The 22,854-nt window shown below is 39.7% G+C and overlaps 1 protein-coding gene across 6 annotated transcripts in view; it reads right to left on the reverse strand.

Moving 5' to 3' along the window:
- tiam1a (TIAM Rac1 associated GEF 1a) overlaps positions 1-22,854 on the reverse strand; it is a 94,867-nt gene that overhangs the window by 19,709 nt on the left and 52,304 nt on the right. For 4 of the 6 annotated variants that reach the window (XM_073874250.1, XM_073874249.1, XM_073874254.1 and 1 more), the window contains exons 6-15: positions 22,032-22,256; positions 19,519-19,704; positions 16,580-16,726; positions 16,182-16,256; positions 14,974-15,144; positions 12,533-12,637; positions 11,759-11,840; positions 10,013-10,099; positions 7,804-8,016; positions 5,869-5,984 (exon numbers count right to left, since the gene is read on the reverse strand). In XM_073874250.1, the coding sequence (XP_073730351.1) occupies positions 5,869-5,984; positions 7,804-8,016; positions 10,013-10,099; positions 11,759-11,840; positions 12,533-12,637; positions 14,974-15,144; positions 16,182-16,256; positions 16,580-16,726; positions 19,519-19,704; positions 22,032-22,256 (1,407 nt within the window). Of the gene's footprint in view, positions 1-5,868; positions 5,985-7,803; positions 8,017-8,189; positions 8,326-10,012; positions 10,100-11,758; positions 11,841-12,532; positions 12,638-14,973; positions 15,145-16,181; positions 16,257-16,579; positions 16,727-19,518; positions 19,705-22,031; positions 22,257-22,854 lie in introns of those variants that run through there. The other 2 variants (XM_073874251.1, XM_073874252.1) reach the window with 2 other exon arrangements.

Below are 22,854 nucleotides of genomic sequence, written 5' to 3' on the forward strand. Positions count from 1 at the left end.
AAAAAGCTCATCTAATTTGTTTTGTTCTGATCAAGCCTGTTTCACTGCATATGTGAGAGAAAATCATATTTATTTCAGCAGGGATATCAGTTTAGCCCTTTCACACACATACAGTATTACAGACAGTGATATCTAGCCATCCATTCGTTGTTCAATCCATCTATCCATCATTCTATTTATCTATCCATCGTTCCATCCATCCATCCACTCATTTATCTATTCATCCATCAATCCACTCATCTGTCTATCCATCCATCCATCCATCCATCCATCCACTTATCCATCCGACCACCCATCCATCCATTTATCCATCCATCCACTTATCCATCCAACCAGCCATCCATCCATTTATCCATCCATCCACTTATCCATCCATCCATCCATCCACTTATCCATCCATCCACTGATCCATCCATCCATCCATCCATTCACTCATCCATCCATACATCATTCTATCCATCCATTCATCCATCCACTCATCCATTTATCCATCCATCCACTCATTCATCCATCCATCCATCCACTCATTCATCTGTCTGTCCATCCACTCATTCATCCGTCTGTCCATCCACTCATTCATCCATCTGTCCCTCCACTCATTCATCCCTCTGTCCATCTACCCATTCATCCCTCTGTCCATCCACTCATTCATCCCTTTGTCCATCCACCCACTCATCCGTCCACTCATCCATCCATTTGTCCACTCATCCGTCCGTCCGTCCACTCATCCGTCCACTCATCTGTCCATCCACTCACTCATTCATCCGTATGTCCATCCGCTCATCCATCCGTATGTCCATCCGCTCATCCATCCGTCTGTCCATCTGCCCGCCCATCCGTCTGTCTATCCGCCCGCTCATCCGTCCATCCGCCCACTCATCCGTCCATCCGCCCACTCATCCGTCCATCCATCCGTCCACCCATCCATCCACTCATCCGTCCATCCATCTACCCACTCATCCACTTACTCGTCCAGCCGTCTATCCATCCATCCACTCATTCGTCTATCCATCCACCCACTCATCCACCCACTCATCCACCCACTCATCCACCCACTCATCCGCCCACTCATCCGCCCACTCATCCGCCCACTCATCCGCCCACTCATCCGTCCACTCATCCGTCCACCCATCCGTCCACTCATCCGTCCACCCATCCGTCCACCCATCCACTCATCCGTCCATCCATCCACTCATCCGTCCATCCATCCACTCATCCGTCCATCCATCCGTCCATCCGTCCACTCATCCGTCCATCCGTCCACTCATCCGTCCATCCATCCACTCATCCGTCCATCCATCCACTCATCCGTCCATCCATCCACTCATCCGTCCATCCATCCACCCACTCGTCCACCCACTCACTCATCCAGCCACTCATCCATCCGTCTATCCATCCATCCATCCACCCATCCATCACTCCATCCACCCACCTGTCCACCCATCCACTCATTTGTCCATCCATCCATCCATCCATGTGATTTGTCCAGGATAATTTGATTTTGGTTCATTCACACCACCGGTGATTTCCGGAATTTGTACGCACATTCACATGTACTGCGTAAAGATCCTGTAGACATGACATGCATTGTATTTGCGATCATACACTTTTTCTGCACAATTTTAATGATGAGTATTTCCGGCTTTCCGCAATACCGCTATTATCTACCAGTTGCCGTTCTTTCGCAACTTATAAAACCCAGAAGTACCGTCCTAGGGCAAACAGCTGTATGTCCATGTAAGTTTTGAAGATCGCACTGCATCTGATCACTATCAAAAGTCCTTCACAAAAATTTTGTTATCTCAGGTTTTTGCTCAAAACGTGGTGTTTTTGAAGAAACCTACACATATTTGAGAGGTAATAAAGATAGAACTCATGAAGGTAGGATGAAAGTTTTTTTTTTAAAGCAGAGGATCTTTTTCTTTTATTTGATATATTGTAAGTTTATATATTTTAAGAAAATTTTCTGGAAGGCATGAATCATGAAAAATACTGATGGGCAACTTTTTTTTTAAAACACTGGCGGGGAAAGACAGTGTTTCCCATACATTGATTTATTTGTGGTGGCCCACCACAGAATCAACACTGGCCCCCACAAATAGAATTTTCATGATTCCCATTTACGTTTTTATTTCACTATTTAAAACAGCTTAATTCGGCTTAAAATATTATTTGATATATAATACAGATCAAATACAGATACAGATCAAAGAGTAGAAGTAAACATATTTCAGGTGCCAAAACTAGATCAAACGCAAACACGACATGATGACGTCACATATATGCTAATTGGCTGGTGACGTCATCACCATCCTGTGGGAAAAACTGAAAGAGTTAATGACTGATGGAGGGATTTCCTACATGACAGAAGGGAGATTTCGGGGGGTTTAGCATCCCAGGATTACAGCCTTCTGAATTCAGAAAAAGCAGTTGATCATGTTACCATGGTCCAATATTACCGATCCCAAAGTGGCTAATGGGATTAAAAACCAGCTTTGGTGAGAAAAAAAATTGTTAACAAGTAATGGCTGATACATTTTATTTCAATTAAAAATAAGGTAAAATAGAGCAATTAGTAAATATATTTATGGTCTGTAAATTTTCACAGTTCACTTGCAAATGGCCAATGTGCCAAAAGTTTGTTTTGGAGCATACAAGTGACCGTCCTGTTGCCAGACACAGCACAAACCGCACGTCTAACCCAGTGAGCAAGCAACATGACACTCGGGTGGGAGAGATGGGAAGTGAGAAAGAGAAATACACTGAATATGACAATGCTGTGGGTGAATTATTATTAGGGCTAAATGTGTTCCAGTAGCAGATGGTGTGTTGGAGAACAGAGCAGAGGGGCCGTGGATGGCTGACAGCATCGGTGTGAAAGACAAAGAGAGAGAGAGAAAGAGAGAGGGAGGGCAAAAGATGGCAAGACATCAGGTCAATAACCATAGAAAAACAATCAGGGTGACCTACAGAAAGAACACAGACTACTGCTACAAACACAATATTGTGTTGTGCACAGTCATGGCAGACACAAATTCTGAGACACAGTCTGGTAACCCTGAAAAACCCTTAACTGAAGATTCGACTGATTTTATCGAATATGACACTATCATCTAGGAGAATCGTGTCATTATGTTGGTTACCAGCGGACACTAGTTTTTGAAAGCCAGTCACGATAATCGAGATGACAAGCATGACAACTTTCTAAACGTTCCTGGAGAATCCTGGCAGGACAGCGAATGAGTTTAAAAATCAGACAGATGCTAGGATAGAAAGAGCATACTGTAGCAATTCACTACATTTGCTATTTCTCAAGTATGTAGCATGCATACTGTGCACACAACATGCAAAACATCAATAGAATACCCAGGAAATCTTCTACACTTGCCAAAACCAATATACTCCTGCTACTGTCAATACATGAAGTGTGTAGAGTACCCACCATGCAATACACTTAATTAAAAAAAAAAATGTTTGTGAGAAATAGCAGGAATGTTCACTTTTTAGTTTTAGGGACCATTTACATACCACCCATTTTAAACGATTCATCCCTGTAGATGAATGCGTATGTGCACAGGCATGCAGTGTTTTTTACAAAGTAACATCGTTACTTTAAGTATCACCTGGCATACTTAATACAGCTAAATTTTGGGCAGCACGCGAACAGTGCGCGTGTACGGCCACGGAGCCTCCTGATGACGAAAATGACGTCATGCGGACGGCGCGCATACGCGGACGTCCCTAGTATACATTTGGCTTTAATCGGATCTGTGTAAATGCAGATCTTTTTGACAGCGTTGTCGCATGTATGTGAACAGATGACTTATGTATGATGTCTGTGTGAACAGGCTGCAGGGAACACATACTATCATACCATTCAGACCGGGTGTGCCTCTTTGAGGCTGTTTACACTTGGCATTAACATGTGTTTTCGTTGATCGGATCACAAGTGGACGACGTTAATGCCAGGTGTAAACGGTGTTCAAAACGTTTTGAGCTCGTCCACTTTCGACCACTTTCAACCACATCCAGAGGTGGTCGAAACCACTTTCGATCGGATCGCTTTGGAGTTGCGGAACGCACATGTGGTTGAATGCGTTCGAACAGCCACACGCGACCGCCTTCTCTCCGCCCATTTATCTAATCTGAGGTATTAAACACAAGTTTTACGTCTTTTTTTACTTCTGGCGTGAACATTCGGTGAACAGCGCTATTTTTAGCCTTTCATTGATAAAACTAAGCGGCTGATCTCCGTAGTTTCGTTTTGAAAGCGTGTGAAAGTTGCGCGATCCTATTTCATCAATTGCGCTGAAAATTCAAAGAAAGCTCTTACATACTCATGTACAAAACACTGTGCAGCATGTTTACTTGCTAAACAAGCAGTGCACTCCGACATAATATTAGTTTGCGTCCATATAAACTCATAATTACTCCCGCTCGGGTTTGAATGACAGCAGAGAGACTCGCCCACCGTCTCACAGACCACCCCTTCACAGTATTCAGCACAGAAGCGGTCGAAAGTGGAGAAAAGAGACGGATTTAAATACCAGGTGTAAACGTAATGTGTCTCTCTCGTCCACTTGTGATCCGATCGATGAAAACACATCTTAATACCAAGTGTAAACAGCCCCATACATCTCAAAAAGTGAAGCTGCTGGCTCTTTGATCGCCCCCTGGTGGCTGCCTGCAGTACAAGTCATAAACCCCGCCCTCTTCATTCAAACAAATGGGTCAAAATAAAATAAAAATCGAAAGATAGTAGTTGTTATCATGCTGATATATGTTCAATTGTTGATTTTTGTCAGAAGTTTTATTTAAGCTTGCAATTTGATGCTATAGAAATGGGGTGTGTGATTAATGATTGACATTTGTGATTGACAGCTTCATTAAGCAGATTTTCTGAGCTTCAAGGGAAGATTGACAATATAACTATTTATTATTGACTTCTGTGTTATTTCACACCAACAAAATGGGTTTATTTCAGCAAACCAGTCAAATGAGATATCCAAGGGGCGTATTTGAATTGGGCGTGCAAGCGTTTAGGCGGAAGTTTGATACCGCGGCTCAGCCTCCAGGCTCTACGGACGATTCCTACTGCGTGTGTCCTGGTTCCAAATGGCCATGGTCGGACATTTTGCCTTCAATTGATTACAATGGGAGGAAGCGACTTTGCGTCATCCATCTTTTTTTACAGTCTATGATTCAGACCGAATGCAATGACTGAACGAGCATTTTATGGTCCCACACCTTCCATAGAATTTTTAAGTATTAAAAAACATTTCGATCACTTAATATAGTGATTGCTATTAAGATACAAGGAGACTTTAGACCAGCATAACAAAAATGTTTTTGAAGAGAATCACCTATTGCACCTTTAAATGCCCCGCTGACAGATTTTATGCATTCTTAGTTACATAGCCATTTCTGATCTCCTTGACCCCAAAAAACAAACTAATATGGCATCACAAAATCTCTCTCTCTCTCTCTCTCTCTCTCTCTGAAGATTCAAGAGGCAACACAACCTGTCTTCCCATCTGCTGTAGTCTCCAAACGCCTTCATCAAGCAGCCTTAAAATCAAAGGTCACGTGAGATCACATGACCAAAAGCTCTTAACCAGCCATCACATTCCTCTCGACCCCTGACCCCCATAAGACACCCTTCATATTAGAAAAGAAGGGACTATATTTACTCAACTGAAACAATGCCAACAACAGCGCTGCAGGTAATGGGATGTAATCACATGACTAAAATGACCCCAATACCAAAGAAAGTGGGGTGACATGCCCTGGGATTCAAAACCTAAACAGATGGATGAGCAATACAGCAAAGCCCATTTTGATGAATCTTTACGGCAGGTGGTCTCTCACCTTGTGTGAATCGGTTTCGTCCTCTGGGCTGTCAGCAGGACTCTCAGCTGCTAGATCTTCCCCTGTGTCAGTCGGGCTGTGCAGCACCAAGCCAACACCTTCATCCAAGATGTCCTCTAGAGGGAGCAAAGGAGGCAGATAGAGACTGGATGAGCAAGAGTATTATCTGTAAACACGCTTTTCTTGTCATTGTATAAATTAAATATAACTTTAAATAAAATTTTTCAATAAAATATCAATGTCATTGCTAGATGTTAAAGGGATAGTTCACTCAAAAATGAAAATTCTGTCATCATTTACTCAGTCTCATGTTGTTACAAACCCCTATAAATTTCTTTGTTTTGATGAACACAAAGAAAGATATTTTAAGGAATGTTTGTAACCAAACCATTGACTTCCATAGTATTATTTTATCCTACTACAGATGTCAATAGGGCTTCTGATGATCACTTTAACTTGATCAACCGAGTGACTTTGCAAAAACCTCTTTGTTACAGGAAGATGTGGATTAATCTTATGACCTTATGAAGTCAATGACGTTTCTGGCTTTTGGTTAATGTGTGTTAGCATTAACTGTATGCTGCTAGTGTACTCATAAACATTGATTAAATTTACCTTTAGCTTTAAAGGAACATTCCACTTTTTTGGAAAATACGCTCATTTTCCAGCTCTACTAGAGTTAAACATTTGATTCTTACCGTTTTGGAATCCATTCAGCTGATCTTCTGGTCTAGCTTAGCACAATCCATTGAATCTGATTGGACCATTAGCATTGCGCAATAAATATCGTTTTTTTTTCTATTTAAAACTCTTCTGTAGTTACATTGTGTACTAAAACCGACGGAAAATTTAAAAAGTTGCAATTTTCTAGGCAGTAATAATCATAACATTACGCACTTCCCGAAAATCGTCCCCTGCTACAGATGGTTTCAGCAGTAACAACATAAACAAGCGGCTGTCGTGGTCCGCACGTAACTTCCGGTAAACTCCGCTAAGAATAAATAACAACAAAGTTGTTTAAACGTAGTTTATTTATATAACAAGCAAAAAAACAACACATAGATTACATAGGAAACCAAAACGTGTTATTTTCGACAAGGCATTTGTTTAAGAGATCAGTAGTCAGGCCACTAAAAAAACAAAACCGGAAGTAAAGTTCGGATCCAGACGTGTATCGCGTTAGCGCACGTGCATCCGATGAAACCGTCTATTGAAAGTAACCAAGTAGACCATTTTTGGGCAGTGTCTAATATCACTACGCCTGCTCCAGCTATGTTACATCAGCAAAGTCTATTAAAAACTAATTAAAAAATTGCAGCTTTTAATTTTCCGTCGGTCTTAGTACACCATGTAACTACAGAAGATTCAAGTTTTAAATAGGAAACATATCGAAACTCTTTGGGTATTTTTAGCGCGATGCTAATGGTCTAATCAGATTCAATGGATTGTGCTAAGCTATGCTAAAAGTGCAGGGCCAGACCCGAAGATCAGCTGAATGGATTCCAAAACGGTAAGAATCAAATGTTTAACTCTAGGGGAGCTGGAAAATGAGCATATTTTCCAAAAAAAGTGGAATGTCCCTTTAAAAGCAAAAAATACAGTGTTGCTCTTCTGAGAACATGAACAAAAAGATTGATGACTCATCTTGCACTACATTCATATTCGTTCAATCAAATGATCTATAGAAAGAAAATTTCCTTCCCACTAATTCCACCTGCATCGACTAGCAATTAACATAAATGATTTCACAGCTGAATAATAAATACATTATCTAATATTTTATATATCTCAATTGATTCGCGTAGAAATAACGACACACTTTCCATTTAAGAAAAACATACGTGCCTTAATAAATAGTTTCTTTGTTGATGCCCTAGACTTGATCAGTCGCCTCAGAAACAAAGAAAATATGGTAATGAATGAAGTAAAGTTTACCTTGGCTCTGGGAGAAGATGTCAGTGCAGTATTCCTGTGCTCCGTCTGAACGGCGGGGAGGCTGCAGGCACAGCTGGTGTGGATCAGCGGTAGGCAGTGTACTGACAGTAAGGGTAAGAGAGGGCAAAGCGAACGCAGCCTGCATATCTGCCAACTCCAATGCACTCGCCGGTTTACTGTTCAACTTTACAATCTCATCACCCGCTCGCAGACCTAAACACACAAACGTGCAGATAATATCTCAAACAAAAGTGAACAAAAACAATGACATTCATAGATCCATCTTAAACCACACAAGATTTTTCATTGTGTTGCTGCTGAAAGGGTTAATTATTAACGTAAGATGTTAATTATTTCCATAAGCACAGGAAATTATTACACATTACTTTTCAATTTCTTCAAAGCTGATTTTGTATGCGTGTTGTTCATAAAAGGATGACAAAGACTAGAACTAGAAAGGTTGTTGTTTGCTCCGCCTCCAAATCCACCTTACTCTCTGTTTCTTAATTACCAATTACCAATCAAAGCCACTTAATTAGTTTCCAATAAGTGTTCCTCTACCTCTTGTGTTAGCAGCACAAAGGTCACAGGTTTGATCACATGCATACTGATTAAATCTATAGCTTTTAGATGTAAATTTAAACAATATCTGCCGCTTTAACTGATTATTGGCCTGAATTTTTTCCTTTGCTGTCTTTATAAATGCTGTATGTACACATGCACGCATGAACTCACTGCCTGAAGTGTGACCCAGTTTTGCATGGACCAAAATGTCAGCCGCAATAAAGGCTTTTTATTGGATGGCTCTGCACTGCTCCTGGCAATGAAGTGATGATGAACGTTGAGTGATGTCATCCGCAAGGGCTAAACAGTCCTGAATATTAGTATTTCCTTTGGCCAACAGATTTTATTGATCCTTTTGGACAGCTTAATGTCTTAATAATTTTTCATTTATGCATTTGGCAGACGCTCTTATCCAACGCGTCAGATTAATACAGTGCATTACAAGATATGCATTTTATTAGAATGTGGGTTCCCTGTAAGTTAAACCTATGACCTTTGCATTGCTAACATAATGCCCTACTAACTGAGCTACAGGAACATGAAATTTGTGTATTCAGGACATTTTCTTTAAAACAAAAAAAATGACTTTCCAAACTAGTATCATTTGCTCATTCAGACAAGCAAAATGTACTTCCTGTTTCAGAATAACTATATTTCCCTTTTTTTTTATATATATCAGGGGGTGCCAGCTGTTAGGAAAATTAGCAGGGTTAGTTACACAACTAAGGTTAATACTTAGAGGTTTAGAACAAATCCCCATCCCTTATAAAAATCGATCATAACAGTGACGCTTGCCTTAGCAGGCACTATTAATTTAAATACTTAATACCTGGACTTTATACTGTAATAGAGTTTGTCAGGACTGTGATCTGCTTTTCATGGATGTACTCATTTGGAACAGATATCATAGGCTGTGTAATGGCATTCATTTGCTCTTTTTGGTAATCCTGTACTCCTGTGAGCGGTTTCTGAATCATTTCCATCCAGTCCAGTGGAGATTTGGGTCAGTCAGTGCTGTTCTCTGCATAACTACTCCATATTCCCCTGTTAATTTCTCAGCAGATTTATGCACTACTGCAGGTGAACCATTTACAGTGTTGGACGGTAAGGTTTATTTTTGAGCTTGGAACCGCTCCTAAATAGAGGCTGTATAGGTTAACCAATTGCTATGAGGTATTGTTAGGGTGCTATGGATGGTTGTCATGTAGATTAATAGGGTTAGGTTTTTTCGGAGAGGAGTGCTAAATGGCTGCATGCCATATATAGTGCTAATGAAAGTGTTTTGATTGTTTTGAGGAAGGTGATTGCATTATATCTAAGGTAGTGGATAATGTCAAAGATACTGGATATAACAAGATTAAGTACTCATATTACTATGAATAGGGAACACTGCAACACTCAATATGGGCGCTCTGGCACTTCCAGAAACCAATCAACAATTAATAAAGACTGACGATTCAGCATCTGAAAGGCTTTGAATAAGTAGATAGAACTTCAGTCTTGTATAACTAAAATAACTGCTTTGCAATAAACTTAGCAAACATGGCCACCTAGTGACACAACTTCCCTAAAGGGACTTATAATGGATAATGTAGCCTAAATGTGTCAATTGTAATGAAGAATAACTATCTGTTTATTCACACACCTTTGGCAAATGCCAGACCCCCGGCTTTCACGTCAGTGATATGAACCTGCTGCCTACCGTCCTCCTCCACCACAGCCACTGAGAAACCTGCAGAAGACAAAGATAATTTTTTTATGGATGGATGGATACAGTAGATAGATGGATAGATACAATAGATATATACTGTATAGACAGACAGACAGACAGACAGACGGATGGACAGATATAGATAGATAGATAGATAGATAGATAGATAGATAGATAGATAGATAGATAGATAGATAGATAGATAGATAGATAGATAGATAGATAGATAGATAGATAGATAGATAGATAGATAGATAGATAGACAGACAGACAGACAGACAGACAGACAGACAGACAGACAGATGGTTGGACGGACAGACAGATACAGTAGCTAGCTAGACAGACAGACAGACAGACAGACAAAAATAGACGGTTGGACAGACGGACAGATACAGTAGATAGATAGCTAGATAGATAGACGTACGGACAGATACAGTAGATAGACAGACAGACAGACACAGACAGACAGAAAGACAGACAGACAGATGGATCCGATGGACAGACAGACAGACAGACAGATACAGTAGATAGATAGATAGATAGATAGATAGATAGATAGATAGATAGACAGACAGACAGACAGACAGACAGACAGACAGACAGACAGAGAGACACAGACGGATGGACAGACAGATACAATAGAATGAGATAGGAGATAGAATGACAGACAGACAGACAGACACACACAGACGATTGGACAGATACAGTGGATAGATAGATAGATAGATAGACAGACAGACAGACAGACAGATAGATTGGACGGACAGACAGACAGACAGACACAGACAGAAAGACAGACATACAGACAGACACAGTAGATAGACAGACAGACAGACAGACAGACAGACAGACACAGACGATTGGACGGATGGACAGATACAGTAGGTAGATAGATAGATAGATAGATAGATAGATAGATAGATAGATAGACAGACAGACAGACAGACAGACAGACAGACAGACAGACAGACAGACAGACAGATAGATAGGCAGATAGGCAAATAGGCAGATAGGCAGATAGAAAGGCAGATAGAAAGTCAGACAGACAGAGAGACAGACAGAGAGACACAGACGGATGGACAGACAGATACAATAGAACGAGATAGAAGGAGATAGAACGACAGACAGACAGACAGACAGACAGACAGACAGACAGACAGATAGATAGATAGATAGATAGATAGATAGACAGACAGACAGACAGACAGACAGATTGAACAGGTAGATAGATAGATAGATAGATAGATAGATAGATAGATAGATAGATAGATAGATAGATAGATAGATAGATAGATAGATAGATAGATAGATAGATAGATAGATAGATAGATAGATAGATAGATAGATAGATAGACAGACAGACAGACAGACAGACAGACAGACAGACAGATAGATCGATTGAACAGGTAGATAGACAGATAGACAGACAGACAGACAGACAGACAGACAGACAGACAGACAGATTGAACAGGTAGATAGATAGATAGATAGATAGATAGATAGATAGATAGATAGATAGATAGATAGACAGACAGACAGACAGACAGACAGACAGATTGAACAGGTAGATAGATAGATAGATAGATAGATAGATAGATAGATAGATAGATAGATAGATAGATAGATAGACAGACAGACAGACAGACAGACAGACAGACAGACAGACAGACAGATCTTTACCATAACCAATGGCACAGGACTCATCTCTATCAAACTGTATGACTTTGGTTGTTTTGGCACAGATTTCAATTTCTTTGTAGAGCTGAACAAAGAAAAAAGAGACACAAAAGCATATTGATTGCACTTTAAGGATGTACAGTAAATTACAGTATGACTTCAGAAAGTGATCACATACATCATTGCAAAAAAACAGTGAAATGTCTTAGTCTGCTAAAATCCGTGGCTTAAATACATATGCTAAAGAAAAATCAGCCCATTCTCGTGGGAGCCCGAAACAAAACTGGGACTTTGATCATTTCAGGGAGTAAAAAAGTAAGAGACAGTCAAGTTCTCTTAAGAGAGAACATAAAGAGATGAGACTTGGAAAGCACAAAGACCCTTTTAAAACGAGTTTAGTGTGTCATCTTAGAAGAACGACCATGAATTAAAAAAACCCTGGCAAAGTAAATTAACTTTTGAGGTTGCATAGATGTCAATGTGGTTTTCCCAAGACACACACAGCTATTAGAATAGGAGAACTATTCAAAGTACATTATGCAGGACTTGCATCTTCTCCATAATTCATAACATACGTACCAGTCGCAAGAGCATTGTAGATTTTAGACTTACTTCCCTAAACTTCTACACTCCCCAGCACACCACAGTCCATAGTTTTTCTCAGTTTGTCACATACAGTGTAATAAATTCACCCCACACTGTGTATCTGACCGCTAAGTGTTCTTAGCTGTCTAGTACACAGTGTGACCGCTGACAGGGTTTTTGCATTGGACTCACCAGGTCACACAGGTCCTCCTCAGGTTTGGGGATGTATAACCGCACTTGATTGTCAATGAGGACCTTTAACCGCAAATAGTACTTGGAATGATCCAGTCCATGAGTCTGAGAGGACAAAAAACAATGTTATATTAAAATTACAATTAGTCATAAAAAATATAAAGCATATTTTACATAGTATTTGCTGAATGGATTATGAATTTAAAGTTTTTTTGTGTGAACATGTAGTAGAAAAGATAAGAAAGGCTTACTTGGTTTAAGCATTCTAGAGAAATTTGGAGCATCAAAGTTTGCTTTCAATTATAGCTTTCACATTGATTTCAATGTTCCTTACTCAGTCAGTATTAAACATATCAAGTTTATATTTTTGGATAATGTTCATTACATTATGTAGAAAGATTTTATGTTGGAAACAGCAAATCGCAAAAAATGACCTTAGCTGGGTTTTCATGTTTTTTTGATGTATCCCCATTTTCTGCAATCCATTTACAGTACAAGTTGGCATTTAAACTGTGCTGTTACTTACGCACATCTTAAAAGCTAAAAATAAATTGTCCATGACAGAGTGTATTATGTATGTGGATGTACTTCACATGTGAATTGGTTAATATTCTATTTCAGCACTTGACAGAAAACCATTTATTGGATTTAGTGTAGCCACTGTACCCAATTGGGTACAATTTTATTTATAATTTTTTAGTTTTTATGCTACTCTGCTATAGACCATAGAAACCACAGAAGTGGTATTTGAGTGTGTAAGCATCTACACAAATCATTAAAAACATATTTACAATTATTTTTTAGTTCAATACGTGTATAAAAACTAGTGCCGTCAATTTAGGATCTTTTCACACGGGGTGAAAGCGTTAACGCTTGACGGAAGGCTTGTCTGAAGTGTGGCCAACAGCCAATCACAGTGGCCGCAGCACATGCTCCGGTCTTCTATAAACGTAATTGGCTGGCCCTGCCTAGGTTATTTGCATGAGGCAATCTGATTGGCTGACGCACGCATTGCCGCTTGAAAAGTTGAGAAATGTTCAACTGCAATGGCACTGACACGGCGCAGACGGATCCTCAATTCAGTCTGGCAACGCATGACGTCACCCATTAAAAGTTAATGGGAAGCGCCAATGCTTACGCCCCGTGAATGTACCGTTACTGTGATTAATTAGAAAGAAAATGATGTCATTAAAGGTCCAATGTGTACATTTTTAGAGGCATCTAGCTGTGAGATTGTGAATTGCAACCAATGGCTCAGTCCACAACTTACCCCTCTCTTTTAAAACGCATAGAGAAGCTACGGTAGACACAAACGGTTGCTGCCGTAACATGGCTGCAGTAGACGCAATGATATAACGTAGTGCCTGAAATTAGTCCCCTGCTATTAAAAGTTACTAAAGGGGCTATTTCCGGGCGCTGGGTAATATCATTGTACCTTCTGCAGCCATGTAAATGAGCAAAGGCCTTGATTATTACGCCAGAATGAGAGTATAGTTCCTAGCCATATCTACCTAGAAAATCGCAACTTTTATTTTTCCGTCTGTCTTAGTACACGATGTAACTACAGAAGATTCAAGTTTTAAATAGAAAAAATATCGAAACTCTTTGGTTACTTTTTAGCGCGATGCTAATGGTCTAATCAGATTCAATTAATTGTGCTAAGCTATGCTTAAAGTGGTACCGCCAGACCCGGATATCAGCTAAATGGATTCCAACACGGTAAAAATCAAATGTTTAACTCTAGAGGAGCTGGAAAATTAGCCTATTTTTAAAAAAAGTGGAGTGTCCCTTGAGTGAACCTTTAAAATCTATGCAAATATCACAGCCCCCTAACCCATATGTACTGTAAATACAATTGAGACATTTATCTTTCTTAGTAAGTCTGAATTCAGAAGACTGCACTGACAGAGAGCACACAATGAGAAGAAGCCATGCACTTGGCAAGTGTTACTGCTTTCAAAAGCACCTGGATGAAGTGGAACCGGATGCAGGGGTTCAGGAGTCATTTTTCAAAGATGAAACTATACTTGACACCTTTGACAAGAACTTTCTAGTGTGACTGCAGCCAAGAATGGACAGAAAACAGATCACTATTGCAGGACGGTTTGCCTTGGAGGGTTCATGGAAATGGGAAGTTCTCTAAACAGCCTCCCCCAATATAATAAAGTTCTTGAGAAAGAAGGAAGAAGGGTTTTTGAGAAATGTGTTATGTGAGATGTTAGTCATGATTTACATGAAAATTAGGATATTGTGTGTCACAATAATGTGATTTGATATGACAAAGTGAAACTTCTTGTTCAGCATGATACGATGAGAAGAATAAATGGAATGAACAGGAAAATTGTGTCTTGTACTGTGCCTTCGCTTCAGGGCATAAAAGTATGACTAAGTACAGGAAGACACACAGAAAATTCGATTTATGATTTTGCTAAATGTCTTACCCTGCACAGGGCTTCCAGCACCTCCATGGCAGTCTCGTCCGGCTGAATGATTGCCAACACGGGCCGGTCATCAGGTAAAGAGACCCAGGATGGAGTGAGGTAGTCTGGAACCCAAACGTCACTGTCTGTCTTGTGTTGGGGAATGCTTGACAATGAACCATCTTGGTCCTTCTGCCAAAATATAACAAAAATCAGGAATGTGCATAAAACAAGTCTTCGTGTTCGTAACTGATTTTATCCAGCAGGAACTGACTGGATCATAAAGACCTCTTTTAAAAGATCCAAGTCCACACCTACTTTAAAGGAGGCTTAAGGTCAAGGTTGACTTTCTCAACATATCTCAACAGCCTCTTGTAGATCTACACTATATGCAAATTAACCGAGGTGTCACTTATGCGGTGACGTGTGCGTCTTATCATACTTAAGCAGAGCCGTCCGAATCGATGCGGCATACAAGCATCAAGCCACCGAGGAATGTGATGACATCTAATCTGAGACAACTAATTAACTCGGCTCCACAGAAATGCGCAAGGCCTGCGTAACACCCAACGCCTCTCTCTGACAACGTCTGGCAAGTGATCGATGATCTGACATAAACCGGCTGGGCTGTGAATGGCGGGTTGCATTGTAGGGCTCTTGGGGTCTCTGGCCCCCAACGCTCTTTAGTCTGTCAGTGGGTCTGGCTGGCTGTCAGCGACGGCATGCTGCCTGGCTAAGATAGCTTATCCCCCGCTATCGAGTGACAGCCTAACACCCTCCCCTTTCCACTCAACAATCTGCCCACAGTGCGGCTATGATGGTGGTCCCCCATCACGGAGAGACAAGCAAGCCCACACATTGTGAAAGAGAGTGGGTGAGCGAGAAAATGGGTCAGGGGACTTAAACACTCATGCTGGAAAACACATGCACGCAATACATTAAACTTTCCAACATTCTGTTTCTCTCTCGGTTTTAACGCAAATGCTTGCACACACACACACACCCCTCCCGAAACACCCGCCATCTGCCTCCTCTTCTGGCTTTTAATGGATGCGGCGTGCGGATGAGGGGTCCGGGCCCCCTCTGCAGTCCCCTAAGGAGATCCCGAGCTCTACAGCCAAGCTTGGTTGCTTTAGCTCACACTAACTTTTAAGGTCTCTACATAGCTCTAACCTCCTGTTTTATTGTGCAAAGCATGCTGGGAAGTATTAGTGTAGAGTCTCTCTCACCAGGGTCTCCTTTGCAGTGTCCTCAAACATGTGATCAAGATTCCTCTGAACTGGCTCTTCACCGTCTACAAACACCTGCGGTTGAGACAAAGCTGGTGGTTAGAAATGAATTTGATGTTTTAATTAGAATTCACACTGAGAAATTCGGGGCTGTGAATTAATGTGTTGTGAAGAGAACAATCTGTTACGGACAGATGCTATAAATGAGCCGCAGTTGTGAGCCCACCACAACTGTGTAAACAAATCTGGAATGTTTTTTTTACTTTCCAATGTCCTTACATCACACATAAACTAAGAACGGCAAATTGTGTAATAAATAAACAAAGATCAGTTGTATTTAATAATAATATAATTTGACTGTGAGAGGTTTGCATAGCAGATGTCTAGCAGATGTGAACCTGGTTGATGCTGGGTCTGCCTTTGGTTTTCTTTTTTGAGGTAGTGTCCAGACCCCAGAGAGAGGAAAAACGGCTCTTTCGTTTACTGGAGGAGCGAGACAGAGCCTGAGTGCGTCTCCGAATTCCACCATCCGTTCTCGCTGCCACCTGCATGACAAAAACAATAAGTGATAAACATAAGATTTTTAAAAAATGTTTACGATTTCTTATTAAGAAATGGACCATTAGACAGTGAGGACATCCTATAGGATCACCCTTAAATTAAAGTTAGGTCATCATTTGCGAAAAGTACCCAAATGACCTAATACCTGCGCATAGGGGAGTTTCACGCTACTTTGAGATTAGCGCGAGAGTGCGGCTTCACGGTTTTAGCCTTACATTACTCAGTCTACCTATTAAAATATTAAAGTGACAATCCACTTTTTTTGAAAATATGCTCATATTCCAGCTACCCTAGAGTTAAACATTTGATTTTTACCATTTTGGAATCCATTCAGCTGATCTCCGGGTCTGGCACTACCACTTTTAGCATAGCTTAGCACAATCCATTGAATCTGATTAGACCATTAGCATCGGGCCAAAAAATAACCAACGAGTTTCGATATTTATTCTATTTAAAACTTGACTCGTCTATAGTTACATAGTGTCCTAAGAAACTGACAGAAAATTAAAAGTTGCGATTTTCTAGCCCGATATGTCTAGGAACTATACTCTCATTCTGTGTAATAATCAAGGACTTTGCTGCCGTAACATGGCTGCAGGAGGCGCAATGATATTACGCAGCAGCAGAAAATAGTCCCCTGCCATTAAAAGTTTCTAAGGGGACTATTTTCGGCTACTGCATAATATCATTGCGCCTCCTGCAGCCATGTTACAGCAGCAAAGTTCTTGAATCACAACTTTGAATTTTCTGTCGGTCCTAGTACACCATGTAATTACAGAAGAGTGAAGTTTTAAATAGGAAAAATAAAGAGACTCTTTATTCTCTATTTTTTAGCGTGATGCTAATGGTCTAATAAGATTCAATGGATTATGCTAAGCTATGCTAAAAATGGTACAGCCAGACCCGGAGATCGTCTGAATGGATTCCAAAAGGGTAAAAATCTAATGTTTAACTCTAGGGGAGCTGGAAAAGTAGCATATTTTCAAAAAAAATGGAATGTCCCTTTAAGATTAGACAAATAAAATATGAATCCTTCTTTTTCATTAATAGCTCTGACAAATTCATAATTGGCTCTGGTCTGCCCCCCTTCCAAACTCCGCCTATGTCCTTGCGGCAATATTTTGAAGTGTGCATTAAATTGACACTTTACTATTCAGTGAGCCCCCGGGACAGGAGTCACCCAACCAAAAAGAAGAAGGAGAGGTGTCGCCATATTCAAAAATGCCAGAAAGTCGGAACGTGTCTCTATTCAAATGGCCAAATCACTCGTTTAAATTGGCTCACTCGTTATGATGAAGTATGTCATGTGATGTATTAACATGGCAGATGAAATACGTCCAAATTTCATTCATACCATTTTCACACTATATAGTTGGTTTCATCGGATGCACGTGCGCTGACGCGATGCACGTCTGGATCCGAACTTTACTTCCGGTTTCGTTTTTCTAATGGTCTGACTAGTTGCTAAACTGATCTATTGAACAAATGCCTCGTTGAAAATAACAAATGTTTTCGTTTCCTAGGTAATCTATGTGTTGGTTTTTTTGCTTTTTATATAAATAAACTACGTTTAAAGAACTTTGTTGTTATTTATTCTTAGCGGAGTTTACCGGAAGTTACATGGGCCAACCACTTGTTTGTGTTGTTACTGCTGAAAACCGTCTATAGAACTTATTGTTTTAATGGTCGATGAGTAGGTACTTGGATCTAATTCTGTACAACTGCCATAGTATGCGATTTCGGACCTACAGAATGACTACAGAAGTGGCATGTTTTGCCCTGTACTTGCATCAGATAACATCAAAAGGCAGGAGTATTGTTGCCATAGCTCCACAAACCTTTCCTCCATTAGCACCAATATCATTGAACAAACTACATCATTAACAGTGCAAGGAAAGGTCAATTGGAAAAATAAGAGAAAAAACTGTGCCTTCATGCCTCGAATCAAGATCAATAATGGGAAAAATCTAACACTATGACAAATTTTAAAAGCAGCATACACATAAAGCGCTACAGTGAGCGGATGGTCTTCAGCTGTTCACACTCTCAGACATAAAACCGCACTGACGTTTCTGGGATAATAAACACTAAAGTCATACAGGATTTCCTCAGTAAACCTAAGAGTCGTACTGTTGGAAATCTACTAAAATCTCTTGGATATTTAGGGGATAAGTGTGGAATGCTGTCTTGGGAAGACAGAGACTGATTTTATGGTACTGGTTAGTGATACAACATTTTAAAACAAGGCAAATTATGTAGGAATATTGCTATGAGGAAGGGCAGCAAAAGCAGTTATTGATCCAACGCTTTAGTACAGTTGTTATATAAACGCTCCCTATTTCGTCATTTAAAACCTCAATGATTTTCTGTCAAACTTGCTCTTGTTTTCCTGAGTTACGCCACCATAGGAGTTGGTTTTCTATGCTTGAGTGACAGTATGAGATTTCCTGAGGTGGCAATTGTGGTTCTTCGTTTACGTATTACGCTATTCTGTACATTCCACATTGGACCACAGGAATGACAAATATACAATGATGTTGGCATGTTTTGTTACGCAGTTTCTGCGGGGACCAGGGCAAGACAAGCTGCATGGCAGCTCAGAGCTCACAAGCCTCTTGTGGTTTGGATTGAAATAAAATGAAGCATTTGAATATCCAAATGAAAAAGAGGAAATATTGCATAAAATATTGGAATAGGTGTAAAGATATATGCACAAGAGAAAAACATATGGGGGGCAGTTTTGTACACTATGTATGTGTGTGAGTGTATTTCATACCAGGGCATGGAAGGATGATACTGAAAAAATGCCCAGACGACCCATGGACAGCTTGGTGGGGCGGGAAGCCACCGCAAGCAGGCGTTTTGGATTTGGAAGCTCGCCGCCCTGCAGGCTGGATAGGTAACAACGGTACCGGAACTGATCCATATGAAACTGCTCCAAATTCTGGTCCCAGAGGAATATCTGAAAGAAAGATTTGACTCATATTTGAAAATAGCTTTACTGTTCTAATAGTTAAATGTGCTTTTCTGTGATTGTACACTGTTGAGAGCCCTTAAGCTGCTAACTATTAAAGTGTGGGCAGTGTTCTAGTACAGCATTGTGTGTTGGACGAGATTGCTGGGATATATCATTAGTCAGCAGCCCTCCTCCAAAGCAGCATGACCTGAGTCTATTCAGAGACCATGGAGGAGTATCTGCCCACCTCCACTGGAGAGGTACCCAACACATACAATAACACACTCTTACATCATTTTTTATGAACAATTAAATCTTCACAGAAAGACCAAATCTAAATACACACATAATCCTACTCCCCAATATATAAACATATCCCACAAGAAACCTAAACAATTATTAGATTATCTTAAAGTTGGCATGTAAGTTGAGAAGAACAAAAGCATCATTATTTATGTGGCTAATAAAAGCAAACTGCTGTTAAGGGATCGTTTTTTTTTTTTTTGAGACTGTTACAGAGAGTAGGCTGTTACAACAGGTGAAAGTTCACCCGAAAAAGATAAAAAAAACACGAAAGGAAAGTCATATGGGTTTAGTTGTGTATCTGGGTAGAAAAAGAGGGATCATTGAACAAAAGCCAAACCTGTGAGAACACTTACGTTAGTATGAAAAAAGCATATTTAGTCACTATATCCTTCAACGGCCAGGTTTAACCAAGCCTTGAAAAGTGAAGCCAAAACGTCTCAATCTCCCCCCAGTGACTAGTCTCAGTATAGACCTTTTGCGTGTTTGCAAACAGAGATGACGTTTTTTGTGGGCGGAGCCCAACTGGTGGCAGAAAGTGAATGCTTTTCAATAGCTGTGTGAAGTGTTTTAGCATTAAACTGTAATTTTTAAGGATCCGGTGTTCTGTAGAAGTCTGTTTCCCCTATATTTCTCTTAAGTGTAATGTTTCTTATAACGTTTTCACCAAGTTACGTTTATTTTTTAAATAAATTAAAAGTTTAAATGGCTTGGCTACTGATATGTGTGCATGTATGTAATGTACATGTATTGTTCTTTATTGGTAAATCAATTATTTTTAAAGTATAAATCGCTGAAGTACTTATAAGAGCAATACTATCATGTATTCTGTATAATTTCATTTATTAAATATTTCATCATTTCCTGTTTTCAATTTCTTCCTTATATTTTTAGCCTACATGTTTGATCTAAAACTATTATGTTTACATACAAATTAATTTGTATTTGTTTATATATTAGTAACACTTTACATCGTGTGTGTGTGTGTTTTATGTTTATATATTTATTAGTAAACATCATAATTTAGAACAAACAGGAAGAAGACATAGGCTAAGATAGAAGGTAAAAAGAAGTAATAGAATACGAAAACTTTAATAAATGGTAATATTATTGATATTATGAACTAATTAAAATCTTAAATATTTCTAAATAAATTATAAACTTAACGTGATGAAAACGCTATAAGAAACACATAGAGGGATCAGACTTCGACATAACACCATATATCTTCTATAATTATTTTCTATTATAATTATTAAAAGATTTCCAAATGATTTCATCACTCCAGTCTGTCCGGTTGAGGGCTTATTGCAACCATTAACACCTACTTTTATCTTCAAATGGTGTCTTCGACGACGGTATACTATTAAAATGAAGGTCAACTATTTTGGCATTCCTATTCTGACACTAAACAGCACAACAAGACATTTTCTAGTGAGTTATATTGTTCATTTGACTCGTGTCTCATTCATTTCCACTGTTTTTCTGCCACCACATTGCGCATGTGACGTAACTGTGACGTCGACTCGCAAAAGGTCTATTTAATTTCACTTCAATTATCTTTTTTCCGAAGCTGGTTTCTGTCATTAACTGTAGTTTTTATCACGCTGATGTAATTCAAGTGTTTGTTTTTAAAATAAGTTTGTTTTTAGTTAGTTATTTAATGCTATAAAAACGGTAGTATCACGTCATGATAGCTGTGATATGCGCAATCTGCGATGGCGGGGCCTTGATTTCGCGGCTTTACTTCCTGCTCACTACTGCGCAGGACTGGTCCCGAAATTGCTACTGCACAGACACAAGACACAAGATGTCAGTGCCGTATCGGGACACTGGCGGCTTCTCTTTTCACCAATGGAATAGAGCAAACAGGCGTCGTCCATCTTTTTTTACAGTCTATGGGTTTAACAAACTATGTTGACTCAAGAACATCTCTCACTTAACAAAATAGGATTAAGCATCCTTCATCATCCCTAAACTTAATTCAAAATACCGTTAATGGTGACTCTCCACCAATCTAGAACACATACCTGTTCCAGAATAGTCTTCCTCTTCTTTGCATCTGTGACAGCAGAGAGTTGCATTTCACCCATCTTCTTCATTTTCTCATCCATGTCGATCTTCTGCTCTAACTTTTTGATTTCGGAGCGCAGGAGTCGTACGGTGTCCTCGCGGTGGTGCTGGCGGGCGACAGCTGCAGCGCATGCTGAGTGGATGGCGGTTATCCAGTTTTCCAACTCTGTTTGACCTGAAGTCTGAAAACAAGTAGATCCAAAGAAAGGCGTCACCATTTTTCCTGTTATTGACATGATTCAGTTAAATAGCACCAATGAAAGTAATGCCATGCGGTAAACCAGAAGCATAATGGACGAGAAGGGATCATTGCAAGTAGTGGCATTTACTTGTACTTCTTATTACAAATGTAATACTGCAAAATGATTTACACAATGTACATTTTTGCCTAGGTTTAAGCCATATCTTCGACAAATATATATATATATATATATATATATATGTACATTTGTAATGTAATTTTAAAATGCTTTGTGTGGTCTGCACTGAGCCTTCAATATTTGCAACCAAATCGCATATACATTTGACTGTCCATCAAATATAGTTCACATGATGGTACCCTTTGAAAATGTCACCTGGTATGCAGGATGTTGTCACCTGTCACTGCATAAAAATGTCACTGAGTGCCAAAGACATTCAGAAATACACCAGCTTAGGATTTATTAAACAATGGACCATGAGCATCAGCTTTGCACAATTCTATGTCACTAATACTAAATGAAGATTGTTGGCAATGAGATCCAGTTAAAGTAAATTTAAAGACCAAAGGCATATTAAACT

The sequence above is a fragment of the Misgurnus anguillicaudatus genome, chromosome 12 (genome assembly GCF_027580225.2).
Source record: "Misgurnus anguillicaudatus chromosome 12, ASM2758022v2, whole genome shotgun sequence".
In the NCBI taxonomy this organism is placed as follows: Eukaryota; Metazoa; Chordata; class Actinopteri; order Cypriniformes; family Cobitidae; genus Misgurnus; species Misgurnus anguillicaudatus.